At 45.0% G+C, this 22,013-nt stretch overlaps 2 protein-coding genes across 4 annotated transcripts in view; both read left to right on the top strand.

Moving 5' to 3' along the window:
* LOC112467857 (hemicentin-1-like) overlaps window positions 1–6,370 on the top strand; it is a 31,746-nt gene extending 25,376 nt beyond the window's left edge. For all 3 annotated transcript variants that reach the window (XM_025036733.1, XM_025036734.1, XM_025036735.1), the window contains exons 8-10: window positions 101–493; window positions 1,249–1,566; window positions 5,333–6,370. In XM_025036733.1, coding sequence (XP_024892501.1) covers window positions 101–493; window positions 1,249–1,566; window positions 5,333–5,892 — 1,271 coding nt within the window. In that variant the 3' untranslated portion in view covers window positions 5,893–6,370. The remainder of the gene's footprint in view (window positions 1–100; window positions 494–1,248; window positions 1,567–5,332) is intronic.
* Window positions 6,371–15,735: 9,365 nt separating this feature from the next.
* LOC112467871 lies at window positions 15,736–16,138 on the top strand. Its single transcript, XM_025036760.1, has 2 exons — window positions 15,736–15,742; window positions 15,860–16,138. Exons 1-2 carry the CDS (start codon window positions 15,736–15,738, stop codon window positions 16,087–16,089), a joined length of 237 nt encoding a protein of 78 aa, XP_024892528.1. The 3' UTR covers window positions 16,090–16,138.
* Window positions 16,139–22,013: the final 5,875 nt, after the last annotated feature.

Here is a 22,013-nt window from a genome sequence, read left to right on the forward strand (position 1 = left end):
ACGGCCCGGCCCTTATTTTTCCCCGCCCGTGACGCTCACGAGCGCGAGAGCGTGCACCGCGGTAAATTGAATCTACCAGCCGGCGCCCTCGTATTTTCAGACGCACCGATTTGCAAGGACGGCTCTTCCACCCAAGTGGTCGGCGCCCTGAAGCACGAAACGATCTCGCTGGTCTGCGGCGTACAGTCGAAACCGCCGCCCACGACCTTCCACTGGACGTTCAACAACTCCGGGGAGTTGATGAGCGTGCCGGCCACGAGGTACGCGCAGGTCAAACCGCTCAGCCTGATCACGAGTCACTGGCACGGCTCCAGACTGAATTACACACCGGAGAACGACATGGACTACGGCACGGTCGCCTGCTGGGCGAGAAATCGGATAGGGGCGCAGAGGACGCCCTGTCTCTTTCAGATCATCGTCGCCGGGAAGCCCTATCCCTTGCAGAACTGTACGGCCCTCCAGTCGACCACCGGACCCTACGCGTACCGAATGGGTAAGCGTTAGCCCGGGAGGGTACCCCGGGAACCCACGCAACGACCTGCTAACTGCACCATTACACCGGCCATCATCGTGGCTGACGCCTTATGGTCAATGCCCTTGTTGCGTTCAACAGCTTGTTTCCTTGTTTCCCCTCGAAAAACACGATAACCGTGAAAACGCCCGTGAAATTAGTTTTTATCGATCATCAATGCTCTCGAATGGGACCCTTGTCTTTTCTTCTATAATTCGATTAGATAATTGACGCGAGGCTTTGTGGTAAAATCGTTATTTACATTTTTTACAGAACGTTTATTATTTTCTCTATAATTTCTGTGGGTAATAAGATGAATGAAAAGCTGCAAGGTATTTTATTCACTCCGATTTTAATTAAACTAACAATAAGATTCGCTTTTTTTGGCAAACAATGCAGCGCTCGAACATAACTCATTTTAAATGTCGGCTTTCACATTCGTTCTGATTTATGACCGTGCCTGAGGATTTATAGTTATTTAGAATAGTAATTTTCGATCAGCACTGCTAATTACAGTCCGCCGGTATATGGTATATACTTATTATGCAAGTCTAGCTAAAACTATTATCCAATTAATTCGGTCTGGCCCCCCCTCTCTCCCTAATCGACGCTATCGAGTGTGCTTTGCCACGACGACGCTCGCGCCGGGAAGCAATTAGGTCTAGCGAGTCCGAATGTTTTTCTTCCTCCGGGAAGGAGCTTAACCGCCTCGATATGTGTGCGTCCGTGTGAAACAGGTCACGAAGACTTTAAAGCCACCGACTCGAGGGATTCGGACTCGCTGATCGTCAGGTGCTCCGAGGGATTTGACGGTGGTTTGCCCTTGACTAATTACGAGCTAGAGGTCTACAGCGAGGAGAGCGTTTATCATGTCAATACCATCTACCTGAACCACACCGATAGATCCGGCTCATCCGGTCCAGTTTTCGAGGTCTCCGGCTTAGAGCCGGGACGGAATTACAGGCTTCATCTTTATGCCGTCAACGCGAAGGGCCGGAGCGATCCCGTTGTTCTGGAACCGGTCACGCTCAAAGGAGTAGCGATGTACACCACCGGTGAGTTTTTATTCATTTTTCTTTTAAAGCGCCTCTTGAGATTCTAAATGAAATAATAACGTTGTTATTATTTCAAAGTAGCGATTTCATACCCGCGATCCGAACGGCACACAGAGACGAGCGTTACATGTTTCGGCAATTACTTAGAACCGGGGCGAGCTGATTAAACGAATGTTCGCCGTGCACGATGATATACGTATAAATCTTTACCGGCAAAATTCACAATCCCGATGAAACCGTGCTCGAGATTACGAAACGTCTCTCGAGAGTTTATTCTTGGGAATACCTTCGCTGTATCTTTCCCATGTGTAATTTCCAGTTATTATTATCGGTCTTAATGTATGTAGATTGTATTACGTCGATATAGTGTTTGCTCGTCGTGATTAACCCTCCTACTTTCATTACGTAATCTTAACATTAGAGGCAAAATAATAACGAGGTGAGTTAATAAAGCGCTAACGACCGTTGTGGAAAGAATTCCGAAACGTTCGGCTGGGGTTCTTAATTGGACCGAATTGCACGACGGAGTTAAGTATACACGTCGGGACATCGTAAATGCTTTTGTTTGCTTTCGACGAAATTGTATGCGCATTTGGATCAACCTTATTTTTAATTCTAGGCCAAGGAAACTTGCTCATGTCTAACATGTCTCCTCGTATCTCTCATCTACACAGATTTTTTTTAAATTTTCGTCGTTCTATTTCACAGCTCTATTTACAGTCCCTTTTACAGTTCTATTTTACGGTTCTATATTTCCTTGCTGTTTTCATAAACTATAACTACTCAAATGGAGCGATGCATTTAACTCTCGCCACAGCGGTAGAATATTTAACAAATGTTTCACTAGTTCGGTTATCGATCTTGGCAATAGAGACTTTCAAATTCTGACATCGATTAAATCTATTTCGGATTCGGTGGAATCGAGGGCTTGCCGTGACATTTCTGTAATCAAGTACGAGACATATCGGGTTGATCAAATATTAATGCATATCGACGGGTGGGCGGCGCCAAGTTGAGCGTTGACATTACTAATCAGCGACTTCCGTCAAAACTTCCCGATGTAATTATACGAAATTTCGACGCCACCTTTTGAGAAAACGCGGCCGGCGCCGCGACGCCTCCCGCCGAGTATCACCGCTGTCCCGCGCGGGCCTTGAATTAAAATCCCATAAAGCCCAAGTCTCTTTCCTCGCCGCTACCTCATTTCAGCTGCATTTATCGTCTTTAATTTCCATCCTCATGGGTTATTCATGCCGGCTCGCGCACGATTCCGCCGTGCGGTAACGCGAACGTGTGGCAACCCGTATATATATCGTCGTCCCGTGTGCGTGTGTACGTGCACGCACGCGGGTGCACGCGCACATCCCGCGACCGGCAAAGCTCATCCCGAATCCTGGCTGCGTATCACCACCGCACCGTCGCGTATCGGCAAGCGCTTGAAGCCCCTCAAACGTTCTCAGACAGCCCCTCCCCTCCCGCCCAAGTAGCTTCTACCTATTCCCGCGGGGGTGGCAAATACTCCCTCTTAACGGTACAGCAATGGAGAAACGCGCGCGGGGTGGGAAAGGAGCTTTCGAGACCCCGGGATGACGGACTCAGACAATCGCGTTTCGCGTGTCCACCTTTCGTTGTCGATCGTGTACGTTCGCGCGCGTGTATGCGCGTCACGGTATATATGCATGTGTGCCCATACATATATACACACACACACATACACACTCGTAAGGAGACCGTTCGTTGGCTAACGAACCGAGGCGTTTTCTGAATTCTAAAGAGCCTGGCCATCTCTGTCCGCGGACCCGATCCTCCGCCTTCCTCTTAATCTTTGCTTCCGAAAGCTGGCTGCGTTTCCTCCGTGATCCAATAAGTACACGGAAAAAGCGAATCTCGTTTACCGGACACGTTGGGACGAACGACGCTACCGGACGCTGGCTGTTGATGTCGCCATCAGTTCGAATGTCCATCCTGATGAGGATGAATGTTCTTTGCCGGTCGAGAATATATACGGATATATATGTTAGGAAATCGCACGTTTTGCGCGCAACGACCAGCCGTTAATCCTGCGACGAGTGTGATGCAGCCAGCGGAATTAGATATCGCGATATCCCAAGCTGACGCTTTAATACGAGAGGGTCAGTCAAGTATAAACCGAACTTTTCCACCGCTGAACAAGCGATCACGCAAGGCCAAGACCATTTGAGCAAGTTAGTGAACACGATGAGCGAGTAAGCAGTACCGAGTGCCGTTGCACAACGCTTTATTATCAAATTTTTGACCAAAGAAAATGTTAAACCGATTTCCGACCGAGATCTTGGAGAGACTACGCGCACAGTTCAGTAATGAGACGTCGAAGACACATCAAATGTTTATCGTGGCGCTGGGAGGACAATGATTCAAAAATAACGAACAGGTGGAAGCGTTCGTTGCAAGTGGCTTCGGACACGACCCACTTCTTTTTATGACACGGGAATGAAAAAGCTGCCAATCTGGTGGCGCAAGTGCTTAGATGTTCAGGGAAACTACGTAGAAAAATAACTTGTATGTGCATTAGAAATACTTTAACTGAATAAGGAGTTTATTTTTTTTTTTTAGAAAAGTTTGGTTTATATATATTTGACCGACCCTCGTAAATCCGGAATTCGACGTTATATTATAAATAGAACGAAAACATAATAATTAATGTAAAATATTCTTCCCAAATTTCACAAGTTACTCGATTTATTTCCCCGCATTCGAGGGATTAAGAATAGACCTCGTAGGAATTATTACCGGTTTTATCCCATGAAATTTGAATGACGATTCCCCCTCGTATGGATTTTCGTCTCATGTAATGTTAAAAAGCTGTAATGCACCGCGCGCGGGCAGATAAAACGTTACTTGCGAGAGAGAGAAAGAGAGAGAGAGAGAGACGCGAATTGCCGATACGAAATTTGCCGTTTAATGGAAATCGATTTGCCGGAATCCAAAAAGAAAACGCCCAAGCGCGTTCCCATCGTTACGCACTAATCCGATGTGGCTGATTGCCGCTTAATTGTGATGTGCGCGCATTGTCGATGGTCCAAAACTAACTTGACATTCGTACGGGATCGATAATCCGCGCGCCGTGCTCATCTCGCCAAGTATCGTCATCATCGGATAAACCAATAAAGCCGTGCATACTTTAACATACGTAAACGGCGACGGGATCGATAAAATGCTCCTTGCATCGTCGCGCTGTTAATGTTCACGTTCGTTAATTATGTCGAGCGCGCGGAGAACGTAAAACTATTAAATATTAATAGCGAAATGACATTCGTTTGAAACAGACCATTCTGTTTTGGCTTTCCGCGAACAAATTTACTCGCACACGCACGCAATAAGATCCTTTTTATTTTATCAACGAAACACAGATTTTGCTGCAATATCGAATAATTGGTTAGTAAAATTGGTCAAGCTCACGTCGAATGTGCAGCAGCAGCAGCGGCAGCAGCGACGGTTTTGCTACAGCAGCAAAATTCTCTTTCCCCGTACAGATATCGAATATTTTATCGAGAGGCAGAGATCTAGTTTCTTTCGAATTAAGCCGATTCTCTTACGTTTAAATCTTGCTTGGAATCTAGCCTCGAGAATTTATCTCCTACTTGATTATCATTCGGAAAACAGGTCACGCTATCAGCATACAATCCAGCGATATATATTCCAAGAGATCGAAGCGCTCATTATTTCTAGAAAGGTACATCGGACCCTCCCACAAGTCACGATTTTTTTCTTTACGCTTGTTTCGCAGGTCGCGGTATCTCGGACGAGACGACCGATTACAGCCTCCTGGTGGCGTGCTTCGCCGGCGGGGTAACCGCTATTTGCATTCTGATCGTCGGGATAACGCTGACCCTGTACCGGCGAAACCATCCGACGATACATCAGACGATGAAGACGCAGGCGGTGGAGCCGGTGCAGTATGAGGGCAAGGAGGACCGGCCGGCGGCGCCGCCAGCGACGAACGGGGCACACCGGGATAACTTGAAGGAGCAGATAAACGCGGACGTGCCGGACGACGATCCGGACGTGATACCGAGCAAGACCGCGGAGAGGCGGCCGGACATCTTCGAGCCGGGCTACGCGTCCGGCAAGTCGTCCGAGCGCGCCAAGGACTTCAGGTGCCTCGAGGACCTCGATTATCCGTCGCCCTCGTCGGTGCTTCACGCCAAGGACTCCTGGATCTATCCGAACGGTTACGCGGAGAGGACCGAGAGGTGCCTGAGCCCGATGCGGCCCAGCACGCTGCCGGTGCATCGCACCCACGACATCTACACGAGGAGTCTGCGTGTACAGGAGAGTTGTATATAGATGGAGGTATAGCGTCTTTGCGCCCGATTATCCGGGTCAGTACCCTCCGATGCTCGCCAAACCGTCGTACGCGATTAAACGACGCTTGTAAATAGACAATAAATACCGTTAAGGATTCACCCCCCCGCCCCCAACCTGACCGGCACGTCGATTCGACACATTCCTATTCTTGTTTTTCACCTAGCCTGTAAGAGGTAGCCTCGTTAGCTTCGTTTCTAAGGGAAACGTGATACTTGGAACGTCAGGGCGCGATCATGCGCGTGTACAGAGACAATAATTTTCCGCCGTTGAAAATAAAAGAAAGAAAAACAGACTTCCCGTCACCTCTCTATCTCTCGTCGGAAGCCTTTAAAACTACTCGCGAATGTCTGAAGGAGCGTATAAATGTTTTGTCTACACGGATGTTTTATCGTGCTTCGTGGTTAATTAAATGGTCAAATATAAACGTTTGTATATATAGATAAATAAATCTTGTTGTTTAATATGCACATCCTCGCTGTTGTTATTTACACACGTTTTCCCAAGCGATGCACCGCGGTCGTCATTAGCGGGCAGATTAGCATTAGCTATTAAAGCTCTTCGCGCGGTACGCCGAAGTTGGAGTAAGTATTAAAGAGGGATTAATTACTTCCGGACAAGTCTGACATTTCATTTTCCACGACTCGAACTTATTTTCGGTTAACGAGACGCTTCGACGCGACTAAAAATTGTCCGTCGCCGCTCGACGCTTCGAGCGCTGCTCGGTATACGAATTCGTCGGACACACTCTCGCGTATAACGTTCGCGTGCCCGCCACGCTGACAGTTTGACAGGTTGGTGAATTGGTTCGCCGACCGATCGCTAAATTGGCACTCACTAACAACGTCATACGGCAATATTCGCGCGTGATACGAATGGGGCCGAGAGCTGTATAGAATATTAACCCAGATCAATTATAGGTAAATTGACTCGGGGGCGAAAGATATCGCACATTGTCGGATAATATCGCCGGATGTGCGCGCTAAGGCAATCTTTCTTCAGAAGTTTACGATTTACATTACGGGAGGATATAGCGGAAATTCCGAGAGTGGGTGAGAGTTCGTGGAGCGCGCTCGATCTCCGACTTTATACCATGCGTATATAGATCGTCGTGTATCTGATCGCCGAGGCGACGCGACGCAGCCGCCTGCAACCACGTCCTTAAGCCGTGCCACTTCCGTTGTTTGCGCTATTTCAGCAACGCCGCGCCGCGCCACGGTTTGCTCTTCGACAGACTTCCAGTAAGCCGCTTATCGCCGCCGGTTGCGCGATAAGCTAGAAATCGACGTGCAGGGCGTCCCGCTGCTGTCTGTGTACCGACGATGACGGGGACCTGTCAGGGCTCGTAGACGACGATAAATCACATCGTTAGGACAACGCGCCCCTCGAGCCCATCGGCTCTCGATTCCACGTCGGGGCGGAAATAAACTGCCAGCGATCCGGCGAGTCGGCGGAAGTAGGCGATTCGATCGCTCGATGTGAACTCGGGGGTTCGGTCTTTCACCCTCCCCCTGCCCCCTGTTCCCCTCCGCCCCTTCTTCCGCCCCGTTCCCAGTTCTTCGTCTATCTATCGGTCACCCTGGTCATCGACGTCCGAGGTACGCCGTGCGAAATAAGCTATCGTTATATGACACTCTTCCGTCCGCCCCGTCGCCGGACGTCCCCTTATCCCGTCGTCGTTCGCCAACACACCGCCGTCCCCCAAGTCCTTTGTATACGAAGTGACAGAGACGGATCTCCTGGCAGCGCGGCCTGGGACAGTAGTTTCGGGTAAACAAACCACGATATATCCCAAAGAGAGTTCCCCGCCGTCAGGTGGATGCACGTCGTCGACAAGCACGTCCAGAATAATTTGACGACTCTTATACACGTAGCGCTTGCGCCACGTCGGCCCCTCGAGACTAATCCCTGCATCGTCACGACGCCGAAATGTCGGCGGCGAAGAATTTGAGATTCGCGCGCGGCGACGGCGAACGATCCCAGAGTGCCGTTTTCCCACAACTAATAATTGATTATTTACCAGCGGCCCATTAAGCGGCATTCAAATTTCAAATACAGCTCAAAAATAGTTTTACTCTCTATTTAACGAACTTCAGTGCAGATTTTGTCATAAAAAAATTAACATTTTGACACATGTACTTTTTTGTAATTGTAATATTCTTGGAGAGCGTCGTTTTCTTCATAAAATAATTAAAATGTTAAAAATGAATAGAGACGTTATATATACGTAAAATAAATAAAAAATTTCTTCCTCTGTTACTTTTGCCCAAATTTTGAGAAGACCAGTCGTTCATTGATTTCTCAGACGCCGTTCAACCAGTTAAAGCTAAAGCGCTCAAGAGATTAATATCCGAGCTTATCAAATTACAAGTTGAGGCGTTTTACATACATTGGTAAACCCGTTCCTTCATGAGAGAAAGTACGAATGAGAAATTCTATTTAGACACAGATTCATGAAATTCCCGCCGTCGAGACCCTCTTGTTATCTGGAGAACAGCGGTGATTTCAAGCGTCAAAGCGGAGAAATTAATTATTCCCTCTGACAATGATAGACGTTATTCTTGCATAAGACTTAATTTCGTTTTCGTGAATGCGCGACTAAATGAAGATTGAGCACGATTGCATTAAGTATTTCGTTAATCCTATTCTCGAATAGAACGCTGAACGGCGTCGTTAATTTGCACTCGGCTATACCGTGAATTAGATTCTTCGTCCGTTTCGCGCGACTATTCGGCAAATTAACATTTTAGATCGTGCTGTCAGGAATATTACTTGGTTCCTGTTGTCGACAATTTGAGTGTTTACCTTGAGAAATCTCGTCCCAGGCGTACGACGACGGCCTTTACCTGCTAGTGTCTCGCCACCGTTGCTTCATCGCAAATTGATAATCCTGTAACACACGTTGCGATTTCGTCAAAAATAAACATTTAAAAATAAACATTGAAAAATAAACACGTAATTGATTAACCCAGAAACGGGCTCCTCGAGTAATTTTTATACCCCAGTATCGAAAAATAAAGCTCATAGTAATTTTAATGTGCTCCTTTTGTTTTTTTAAATATTTCTTTGTTCCTCCTTACTTTTTTCAGAAAATGTTAAGTAAATATACATATTGTCCTCAAATACTAATTGTTTATAGAACAACGAAAAATATACAATATGTAATTAATAACCATCACTTTTAATTGGGATGCAAAAATCACCCCAGGTGACCATTTATGAAAAAAAATCAAGCGTTCCTAAAAAACGTTCACAAAACATCTGTGAAAAGTGTCATGATCTATATAAAGTGACATTTTCTTACGTAAGATAAATTCGCATAAAATGAAGTGATAACACAAAAAACGTTATGTTTCGCTGGTTTCTGTAAGGCGTTGTATTAAGAGTGTAAAGGCTCAAAATTCCTGGCTGAAAAGACTGTATTTATTCACGGTGGTGAACTCAAACGACTGTAGGTCGAGAATAACAGTAATGGAAGCCCCTGCGGTATTGTATCAGCCATACTGCGGAATGGAGAATATTGGGAATACCGTCCGCGAAACGATATACCGTGAAAAATTTCATATTTTTCGCTAAGATTTCTGATACTATCGTTCAAAGTACCGCTCGATTATTTTCAATCTTTACATTTCCTCGTCCCCTCCTTTCTCGTTAATCATTTTTCCGGTCGTTCAATGTTCGAATTTTCTCGAAAGACAAAAAAATGCAGTCTATTATGCAATCTATGCGTCCGACATAACGATATCTATTATGTCGCCGATACACATGCATGCGAGAAATTATACCTTCCTCTCATATTAACAGAACGGCGAATATATAATTTTCAGGCGCGCATAATTTACACGTCTATTTTCCGTGTTGCGTTCGCCTCGTTATATATTGATTGCGTCGTTCGCCTCGCGTTACGTTCGTGTTATGCGCGCATCGCATGCATTAACATGCATGCGCGCGTTGACGTTTCGACTATCGGAAAGCGCGTAACAGAGACGACGACGACGACGACGACGACGACGACGAGAGAGATCGGCGCGGCGGGGAACCTAGTTCGTGGAACAAAAGTAACCACGAGAAAAAGCCCTCAGGGCGTCGTATCCGCGACGCCGGGCTTCGAAAGCCCGGAATATCGGGATATTGTTCGCGGTACGATACCGTGAAATTTTACGGCATGGTACCCGCCGGGAGCAGCCGCCGCGATCGCAGTAATTTTCTCGGGGAAAATTTTCGACGCGCCAGTTACGCGCTCCCGACCGGACGACGCAAGCGGCTAATTACGTCCGTCAAATCGACTTCTCTCTTTCCTTTTTTTTTCGCGTCGAAACGACGAAACCGACTCGTTTTTCTCTCGCGGTCCGCAGACCGCGACGCGGAAGCTATTAATGCGGACGCGCGACGTTTCCCGAAGTGTCGACGGCGTCGAAATTACGCGGACGAAAAGGGAGAAGTTTCACGATGACGGCAACGCCAGTCTCGTTTCTTGTCCATTTTTACGAGAAAATGGCGTAAGCTTGTAAAGCCCGCGTATGGAATATAGATTTTGCGACCCGCCATAAAGCGTAATCGTGCTTATCGTAAAAGTGCGGCGTAACGTGACGCGTAATGTACCTGGCGAATTTCAGGCAGAGAGAGAACGACAGAGGGAGAAAAAGAGCGCAAGAGAATAATATCGGCGGATTTAATGTGAATTTGTTTCAAATTACAAGTTTAATTTTTTAATGTTATATAATATTAGTTTGTAAATTTAGACCGGGACTGTGGAACTGAATCGGGAAAACGGATATTCCGAAATTGGCGTTATAACTTTTTCTACGTATGCATATACGTGCATATGCATATACGTGTAATGTACACGTAACGAGATTTTTATACGAGAGAAGTTTTGGGTAAACTTTATTTAATTTAATCATGATCGTATTGAATTTCTTTGTCGCTCACAGCATAGATCAAACGGCACGCTGTCGAAGGAAATGTGATACTCTTCCTATTCCGTGTAATATACATCGAAGTTTCATTAGTTCTTCGGTATCCCTTCTCAACAATAATGGTATAAATAGCAGCCGACGCCACGCTGAAAGGTTTAACATTTCACTGATCGCGTATCCCTCTTTATCGCCTCCAGGATATGAGCGAAGAAGCGTCGACCTAATAACGCAGTCGTTAGACAAAGTTGAAATATACGTCCGACGAAAGATCGAATGTACGGAAACCGGATATTTCATTTCGAAACTCGACGCCGCGATACGTCAACGCAGAATTGCCTTTGGCCGTACTACTGCCGAACTTCCGTTACAAATTTTACTCTTTCGCCTCATCCCCGAGTAAAGTAATTGGCTTCTCTCTTTCTCTCTCTCTCTCTCTCTCCCTCTCTTTCGATAGATCCTCCTGATGTTACCGAGTTAAGTGTCTCGCGGATCTGCTTTCCTCCTTTTGCGAGGAAAAGAAAAGTCCTGGCACTCCAGTTCATAAATTTCATCTCGCGCGCCGTCGAATTTCCCGATCAAAAAGATTTACGAAGAGTAGAAGTGCCGGAAGACAGAGGCAGGGCGACCGAGAGAAAGAGAGAGCCCGTTTCCTCATAACCCGTTTCCTAAGATATTCCTTTAATTTCCCGTTTTCCACGGCCTACTTCGCGCAATCTAACTAATACAATTAAAGAGGTGTTCTCTCATCGCCGGCAATGCCGTCAACAACGGTTCTGCAAGCGTCGCCGTCCAACCGGAGATAGATCTCGTTTCATTTTCCTCTTCGTTTCTGTTGTTTTTCCGTGGCCGTGGTCAAAGAACCCCGCTCGCACGAGGCGTGTATGTACCACCTCGTATGGGAAGTCGATTAAATGCCACCTATTTGCATGGCAATGCATAATAATTAGGGGCTGAACTAGGGCGCGACAGATTGGTACCATCAGCTTAGCCGCCTGTCTATCGCCGCGCATCAACTGCAGTATGCAACCGCAATCCTTCGTAATGCCGGCGCGCGCCACATCTCGCAGATGTTCCCTCCGCATATCTCGCGTAAGGGGTGTAAATATGCGCCAGCCGCGAAATTCCACCTTGCACCTCCGGGTGCGGATTTTCCGCGAATAAACCGCTGATCACGATCGACCAATCTGTTGCGATATTAAATTCCGACTCGTTTTACTTTTTACCATATTACACTTCTTAATTTACGATCGCCGACCAACCAGTTCGTCGTTGTTTAATAAAGGCGATCTTTGCTTTTGCATAATTTGCCCTCTGCTTAAAAGATATAAATGTCTTTTAGAAATTGAACGCTTTTATTTATAACGATCCTGTCTTTATTAAAAAGCGTCAAAATAAAGAATCAAAACGTTATATTGAATTAAATTAAATTAAACATAATAATGCGATATTGCGTAATCGCATATTTTCTGTGTTAAGCAATTTGTTTGTACAGTTTCCGAGGTTCAACATTTTTATCTTTCTCGTATGTATGTACACAGACACATCCGGAGAAAAATTGTATCGTCTCAGCTCCGACCAAGATGCCACGGCACGTCACCAAACAGAAACTTTTATGCGATTGCAATTTTGAAATGCGAAAATGCCCAATAATAGAAATGCATTTTTGCAAGACGCTATTAAAAATTACAATAGATAGCGACTTGATAAAATAAAGTAAAATAATCGTATTTATAAAATCCATGCAAATTACGCATAAATTAAATATATAATTCCGTACATGAGACTTGAAGTGTGGTGTAAGAGAAGCTGAACGACGTCAAACATTTGTTTCGCAGATAACGTTGATCTGACATTTCAATTAGGACCTACCTTCCAAATTGCTTTATCGATTATGCTTTAAATTAATAACCAAAGAACAGCTTTGGATGTCACATCATGCGTCGTAAAAATCGACCCGGCAAGTGGCGTCGAATTAGGAAGCTATATCCCAATATCAGAGAGGGTCAAGGTGCGTAAAATATTTGCAACGAAATTAACCTACAAGTTAATTATTATCATTAATTATTAGTACTCAATTAATATTACTGTTATAAATTTTGAGAAGCGGAACGTTTCTTAGGAGGGAAGAAAATAGCGCTCCACTTCAATTTTCCCGTCGTCGGCCGCGCGATAATTATTCCCTGACAGAAGATAATTTAACGCGCGTTATTAAATGCGTTGCGACGCGACGCGGAGAGCCTTGCTCTCGCGTTTATTCCATCTCGGACGCGATTCACTTTCCAAGCTACGAAAATCCATTACAATCTTTCCCGCCCGCGTCTCATATCATACAATATACGGGGCGTCTCGGCTTCAAAGAACGCACACTCCCCATCCCGTCTGCTTCTCTCTCCCTCTCTCCCCCTCTCTCTCTTTCTCCCTCGTATCCCGCTGCGATGCTTTGCGAGGTGAACGCGCAATATAATCTCGGTACATACAAGAATGGTATCTCGAGGCGCGTTTCGATCGCGCGAGTCGCCCGGGAGTGTTTGGTCGTTTCGTAAATTGCGCGAGCGATGAGCTCGCGCGCCGGCACGCTCCATCGAGCCCGCATCGTTTCCGGTACGTTGTCATCGGAGTCGCAGAACACGTCAGAAGCGACGTATTATTGCGACATATTTATTTCGAGGGAGGGTGCGGGAGGGTGAGGGAGGATCGAGCGGAGACGGGTGAGATCAGAGCGAGGGTGAGACAGGCGGAAATCACGGTAGTAGGAGCCGGAGGGGGATGAATGAGCAACGAACGAGAAGGGGACAGGGGGGTGAGAAGTGAAGTGGTCGCGCACTTTACGAAATGAGATACACCCACGCCGATAAAACGCGACCACACCTATATGTATCAGGGTACAGCGCTATGGATATAGCGACGGAATTAAGAACGGCGGCGGCGGCGGCGGCAAACTAACGGCGCGGCTGAAAGTAAGAATCCGCTGACGCGTTTAATCGTTCGCCGTGCATTTCGCCGAGAGAAATGCAATCCGCGCCATCGGTTGAGGCGCGTGTAATCGCAGGGACCGCTTTTATCGTTCAAGATTGCAGCACGTTGCCCGGCACGTAGCTAGAATTTATAGGCGTCCAAAAACTCCTTATCTCCCTTTGTTAGAATGATGAATTCTTCGGATAACCCGGAGACGTTAGATACACATTCGGGACATGTTTGTGTTGTACGGATCGCGATTAATGAGCAGAGAAAGCGAAAAAAAAAAACGTCGAACGCGTGATTGTCTCCGGCGATCGATTACCACCTCGTCAACCTTGCCAATTTGCAAATAGTGTTTTAATTACGTTACGATAATTAATATCAAAAGTATGAGGAGAAATGCTTGCTTACGACTGATAATCGCTATATTTTTAACTGTGACATATCGTCAATATTCCAACGTCAAGTAATCAAGTTTTTATCGCGCTCGAACGTTTATTTTTCTGCATGCTACGTGTGTCCGCCGTTTTCACTAAAATTTTGATCGGTCGTCCTTATCTCTTTGCGGAACGACCGCGGTTGCATCAAACGTTGCGGTTTTCGGTTTTGCGAGAGCGAGCCAGCGAGCGGTTTGCGAATTTTTACCCGTTCTCGTTTCTAATCGTCAATTCGAGCACAGCAAAGATATATAGCGTCTCGGGGCGCGTCCCCGATATCGATTTATCCGTCGACGATTAAGCCCCGATCGTATCTCCTTACCAAAAAGGGACTTCTCGTGTTCGCCCAAAACGTCTTCGGAGGCGCCGCGGCGTATGCTACACGCAAGTTGTAACAAACGATCCATATTTCATCGAGCGCTGAAAGGACCATTTTCCCGCGAGGTTGCTCGCTTTTCCCCTCCCTCCTTCCCCCTCCTCCCCCTCCCCCCCCGAGGGGTGAGCGCACACCCTCGCGCGCGACCGGTTTCCGCTTTTCTCTTCGCCCATCTCGCAATTTTCCATCCGTCGAATACGCCGCGCGGGCGGTGGAGTACATCCACGTGGAAATAAAAAATGTATGCCAATGCGCGCCGAGTGCGAAGCCGAAACCGTTGTCGATCAATCGTATCGTATTGCGATACCCTCTCGCAATCAACGGAAGACTCGCTAGCGCAGATTCACGTTCCATTAAAATGTCTTCGTCGTTAGAAACGCGAGCGGTTTTAAGACTCCTGTTCACTCACTGCTACTATCTCAGATTGACGTCAGAAGCGAGAAAACATACGATAAAAATTTTTGCTAAATTTATTACAATGAAAAAATGTTTCAATAAAGCAACACTTACAATCAATAGACCCGATTTGTAAAATATACCGAAAACTATCTTTTTGTTTCGAGGAGAAATTAAATCATTTATTTCCATGTAGTATTAATTTGACAGTTGTCACTAGCTGTGAACACAGCTTATTTTTCTTTCGGTTATGCATAATTTATTTCTAGATACGTGCCATGGTCATTTATTAATTTATTAAAAATTAACGAAACAAAAAGACAGTTTTTGGTATATTTTAACGCATTTGCATTTTAATACATTTAGCAAGAATTTTTACTGTATATTTTCTCGCTTCTGACATCACAATCTGGGACAGTAGTGATGAGTGAACAGGAGTCTTAAAAAAGGTAGAATACGTTGTCGCATATTAGTCTAAATCTGTTCTAAATTTAATATGTTAATTTTTAACCAATTTTCTCATCAATCTTAATTGATACCACGGATTTTCGAAACTCGAACCGTTATCTGCACGCGCCAACTAAAATTGGATAGAACACACTTCATATTCTATCGACGAAATTATAGAATGTATTGATGAATCCTTCACCTCTGACAAATCGTGAAAACGAAAGAGCGTTCGTACAAAAGGAAATTATATCATAACGATTTTATGGTTTACGAGAATACGATATCTATAATGAAGCGTAATTCGATGTGTGGTAGATATTAATAAGCTTTCCTTGCCGATATCTCCACAGTGATTTGATCGTATTACGCCTTATCAAGGAATTCATATCAATCGTGCTAATTTTGGATAACAGGTCAACCGTATGCCATATCCGGTAAAGCACAGGCCGCCCTCTCGGCCGTCGTCGAGAGCATATTGGAGGAGTGTCTGCAAGACGCCAAGAACTTAGCCACGGTGGCTGGTAAAAGCTGCGTCACCCCCGAAGAAATGGAGAAGGCATTAAGGAAGCTCTGCCTACGTTTAAACGTGCAGCCAAGCACGCCGAGCAAACAAAAAGTTAACACGCAGCGCGAAGACGTCTGAACACTCTGGAACCGAGAGTTTGGCGAAATCTTCTCAGGGAGGAGATGTCTTCACGGCGCGCTCTAAACAATTCGAATGTCGAGAGAAAGTTTCTCGCACCATCGTCTGTATCGCTATAATAAATGTCGAATTGTACGAAAGTGCGGATTGTTCGCGAACAGTGTCTCTGCTTATTGTCACTCGTTCGTAATATTCACCGTGACGTTTTATTCGTATCGCGACACCGCGCTCGGGAAAATTAAGAAAATAAATTTACGTTGCGAGACGTGTAAAGAACAATGGGATAATAGATAATTGGATTCTCGTTTAAGTAAAAAGTACAAGAACGCATAGTAGCAACTTAAAAAGTCGCAATTCCAGCAATTCCTCTCGCATAATAATACATAACGAAATGAAAAAAAATTCATCATTTTTTATGCGTTTCTCACGTGATTCAGATAACTTGAAACTGAGTCTTGAGTATATTATTGCATGTTGGAGAAACTATCGAGTTATCGAGAGGCTAATATATCTCGCAACACGTGTCGCAATTGTTTAATGCGTAACAAGAGCACGTTTTCATCAACAACAATCATTTGTTCCGCCTTTAACTTTGATTGAAATTCCTCTCATTTAATGTGACGAATCGCGTCATGAGAGCCCTTCCGTGTTCATCACATTGGAGAGCGCCCATCGTGACAATGGTCAAGCAGTTGTTGCGAATTTACTGGCAATCCGTGCGGCAAAGCGCTTCTCGCGTGACTGGGAAAATTCATTAAGCGACGCGCGATAAACCAAAAATAATTCCGTCCACGCATTGTCGAGCGTTAATGAACGGGATATACAGTTTTTTTTTTCCTCGCGGTCGCGTATATTTTTCACGTCTCGCCGATCTTGCGGTCGTCTCTTGCTCGTCAATGAGAACTCATGCGAAAAGTGAAATTCTCTCGTCTGCTCGATGTAACGAAATATATATATCTACATTTTTCGGGGATTAAAATTCCATTGTAAGCATGCGCCGCGTAAATTCGAAAACAAAGGAAATAATGATGTTATATTATACGAAATTACATTAACACACACGCTGCTTTGCGCATGGAATTTCGTGGAGAACGCATACGCTGCTTCAATTCGGGATCGTGTACATTTCGCTTACATGATAATTGACAAGCTTTGCAAAACAAATAGAGCAACTGATGTTCATAACTTGCAATATCAAAAATGATATGTTGTATATTTTTCTATTTTTGAAACTGGCCTATCTTCAGCGACATGTATCATCCAGCTGAGCATCCCTCTCATTAAAACCAAAACCAACGGCACGAAACCCAGTACAATTTGTCGAGCGTACAAGCGACGGACGTTATTGCGGCGGCGCCGCACCAAAGCAGATCGCGACTCAGACTCGACTGGCATGTCATCAAAGTTTTTCCATGCAGCTTGACATCAAATAAAAATCATCTAAGAGAAACCGGTCTCGGTCCGTATCGCGCGCCGGAAACGCTCTTTGAAATTACGTCTTCGCTATAATGACGTTGCGCGCGACCTCTCCGGACGACGCCGACGGTATTCTTAGATTGAAGTCTCGGCTGGGATTCAGAATGCCTCAAAATGCGTTTTGTTCACATCGCTCTCTGCCGATGGCGCCGCGGCCAAGATTATGACTCTTTCCGCGTGTCACGCGAAAGGGCGAGGGAAAACAGCGGCGTGCGCGCGCGCGAAATATCTCCGTCCGACAGACGCGCGAGGCTCAATATTTTACGAGCGGATCCACGTGAAATAATTGGGACGCGTTAACAATGGACCCGGTCCGTCCTTCCTACTTTTTTTTGTTCGTTTGTCTTGTTTTTGTTTCCTCCCCGCCGCTGTGTTTTTTTCTCTTTCCCCTTTTTTTTCCATTTCGACGCGTCACGATCGAAAAGTTAATAGATACGTGAAATGGCGCGCGATATTCGTTACCGTGCCGCGCCGATTTTATTTGTAACTCGAAAATTCGCTGTTTCATAAAACGAGATTCGCAGATACGTACGTACCTGAAGCCGCGCGCGCTCCGGCCCGCGGGAAAATATTTTTTCCGTGACAGCTCCGCGGGAACGACAAAAAAAAAAGAGAGAAAAAAGAGGGAGGAAGGGAGGAACGGGCAGCCGGTGATAATCAATCGAAAAATGATTTCGAATGGCGTAACGAACCGCTCGCCGCGTCATAAATCTTGAAACCTAGCGATTAAGCAGATATGTCCACCTGCCAAAGCGAATATTCACGATTTTTGATATACGGGGACGAATGCGGAATACAATTACGTGCGTGTGTCGAAGCGTGCAACTTGGAAACGTTTTGTCTGATCTGACCTGAGCATCCGTTGTCTGAGCATCGCTCGATCGTTATGCAATTGCGTGAATATTCAAATACGATAAAAAAAAAGCATTTAAATAAATCCGTATAAATTAATAGACATATTAATAGACTCTTCGGTGCAACAATATATCTCACGTTCGCTGCGGTTGCACAACTCTCGTAATCATATATTCAAAAGTATTATCGTTTCTGAGAATAATTGTCAGCTTTATATTTCTTGCGTCATCGCGACTTTTAATAATATTTTATAAATTATTCAACGATTATTTTTCGTCTGGGTTAAAAAAAAAGAAGATAACTTTGTTTCGTCTGAAAATTGCTTCATGAGAAAATAACATATATGCGGAACGTTTTATCGATGGAAAATAATTTCTCCTCCGCACGATAGAAAGGCGCAGATTGGAAAGGTATTTAATAAACGAATAGTTACACGAATTTATAGATGTTGAATATTCATTTGTATCCTCTTCTATGGCGTGTTTAATATTTCGTAAAACAATTTAAGTCGGCGCTTTAATTATTGGCCCTAGAGAGAAAACGTTTCACACGAAGAATGTTCAACGGATAGAGAAATTATGTATCGTACAGGTGGTCCGCGGGCTCGAAATGATCAGAAAACAAATTAATTTCGGCCTCACGCGCCTTTCGTCGGCAAGCTCTGCGTGTCGTGCGTGTTCCGCCTCTTCGAGGCGGTCTGTCATAATAATATATCCGGTTCTGATCTAATCCTGATTAAACTCTAATTAAATAACTCTCCCGTCCGTTTTATTAAGAAAAGGAAAGAGAACCTAAATGAAAGGATAAGGTAAGAAAGACCGAATCAAACGCGCAGCTTAATATGCATATAAAATTCAAGTTTTCAATTTTCTTAAAGAATCTGCTTAGATCAACATCTGTCAATAGTTCTAGTATTTCTTCAATCTACACTTGAAAGTCCATATCAAATAAAGAAGAAATTAAAAAGAATAAAAAGAAAAATTTATAACGCAATATCTCTTTCTCTCCCTATCTCTATATTTAATTCAATATGTTATAAATCAATTCGATTAACAAATCGTTTATTAAGGAATAAAACATTTACCAATATTGCTTATAAAATGATTTACAATTCATATAAAAATTGGAGTATATAAAAAATCTCTTCTATATTTAAGAGTACTTAGGTTCTCTCGCTCTCTAAAATCTATTTTCGCTAACATTATCTACGTATTTCTACATCTACTTTTGTTTTAAAATATTTAACACAATTAAGAATTTAATTGACTTAAAATATTTAAATTTATCTATTACACTGTTGTCTCATATACACTTCTATTTAAATCAAGAATTGCTAAATTGGTAAATTCCTCTTCTAAATGAAGCTCTTTCCCTTTATTCTATTTTCTTTAGCTAGGAACTTCGATTTAGTCGTCGCTCGCGCGGCGCAAGGTTGAATTGGTCGTGTCTCGAAGACACCAAGGTGGTCCGCGTCCGTGACCGGAATTAACAAATTAACGCGCGGGCGTTCCGCTGGGAATCAGTCCGTTCACGTTCTCTCTCTCTCGCTACGTTGACGAAACAGGCCCCGCCAGGTTCACCTTTCCGTTCGTAATTTCTCGCGCGCATCGCGTAAAATAATAACTTTATGACGCGACGCTCCAAAATGAGACGGGACCGGGGCCGCGTGAGCGAAAGAAAGGGCCGTGGGACGAATAAGGAGCGTCCCTAGGAATGCGCGCGATGGTGTGAAAGGAACGGCGCGAGAAACACAGAGTGAGATAAAAGGCGAGCCGAAGAGAAGAGAAGAGAAAGGGGGAAGAAAGAGAGAAAGAGAGAGAGAGAGAGAGAGAAGAATCGCGGCACGAAACGAAAGAATGGAAACTAAAATAGTCCCCGCGACTCGAAACGAAGGAAAAACTCATTCCGTCTGCTCGCTCGCAGCCCTGAGCTGCTCTATTGTGAGACGGCCAACTATTGTGTAGTTCGCGGTAACCACGGACCACCGTCGTTCGTTTCTTGTCCCCCTCTCAACCCCCTCCTTGCCCCTTTACCCATCCGCTCCTCCTCTCGGTCCTTTCTTTCGAACCTCCGCAGAATCCACCACCTCATTCGGTCGCGCGCACCCTCCGTACGTCATTTCTTTTTGTCCCCAAGACGCGGCCGCCGCGCTGCGAGCTGCGAAACGACGCGACAGCCCGTCGAAACGGCATGTCCTTCTTCCCGTTGTTCACGATATTCCTTACGGGGTAGCAGTGGTGGCACAAGCACGGAGAGTCGCTCGCTGGATTTCGCGAGAAAGGAAAAAAAATGGGAATCTTTCAGATCTCGAGATATTGCTGCGACTCGGTCAAATCGCGTTCCACGTGAGACTTATTAAAGACTCATAGAAACGCGACGTTTGTTTGTCGCGAGTAGTTTTTGTGCCGCCAGGTAGCTGTTAGATAAATGAAGATAAGAAAGGCGAACAAAATGCCTTGGATTTCTTCAGCTCTCGTCGTCACGTTCTTCATAGTGTTCTCTCTGCCATTCGCGTTATTAAATCAGTATCATCGTAGCCTGACGGCGAGGCGAGGCGGCGATGCCAGAGGGGGTAGTGTCTCGCGCGAATTTCGACCCAAGTTTCTCGTAATGAGATAGCTCGACTCGAGAAGTTATCGTCGTGGGTCGGTTCCGATGAACGATGCATCGTACTTTCCTCGGAAACTCCGCTGAAACTAACATTCGCGATGCCAAAGGGACCCGGCTATATTCGTATAAAAATCGGAAGCGAATGACTGTTCGTATGCTTTCTTTCGTCACAGCTTGGATGAGATCACTCTAGGGAAGATATTAAAAACGCGATCTCGATCGTGTCGCAATTATTGCTCTCATAATTTGGCAGCAATATATATATTCTACTGGATTGTCCGATCATTAAAAGTAATAATGAAACGATAATTACGAGACGTGTCAATTTTCTCTATGAATTCTGTTTTAAGATTTTATTGTATTAATTTATGTTTCTCATAATAATTTATTTCTTGGATATTTATTTATTGGATACTAAAGAAAATGCAGTTTGAGGTGAAATTTGTCGAGGTAAGCAGAGAAGGAAAGCAACGAAATGCTCTGTAATCGAAGAAAATTATCAACTTGCGGTATACGGTATACTTTGTATTCTAGCGGTGGTTCCATTGCCAGTTATACCGTTTCCATTTCGGCACGGAGCTTCAGCGAAACTTTGATAGAAGAAACAACGCAATTATTGGTAATGGAAAACGGTTAAATTAAGAAAATTCGATACCTCGCTGAACAATAGATGAGGGAAACCCGATGCTGATGAACGTCAAGACTAAGTGTCGTCCGATAAATCAATAACATTAGATGGGGATTGAGATTGGTGCTGGATTGCCGGATATCGTGCATTATATAAAGCTTGTCTCATGCTTGTATGACGGTCGCGAGACGATGATATCAATTGAAATCGATATGCCGCGTGTGTTCCCGCAACAGCTTAATAAATTAGTAACGGTCCCGGTTCGGTTCGCCGATTATTCTCGCCAAACGTCACCCTCGCTGTTCGTTGCATTCCCGCGTTCCCGGAGAATAACGCATTCCCCGTCGAGCATTGA

The sequence above is a fragment of the Temnothorax curvispinosus genome, unplaced genomic scaffold (genome assembly GCF_003070985.1).
Source record: "Temnothorax curvispinosus isolate PA1 unplaced genomic scaffold, ASM307098v1 QBEX01017838.1, whole genome shotgun sequence".
NCBI lineage: Eukaryota > Metazoa > Arthropoda > Insecta > Hymenoptera > Formicidae > Temnothorax > Temnothorax curvispinosus.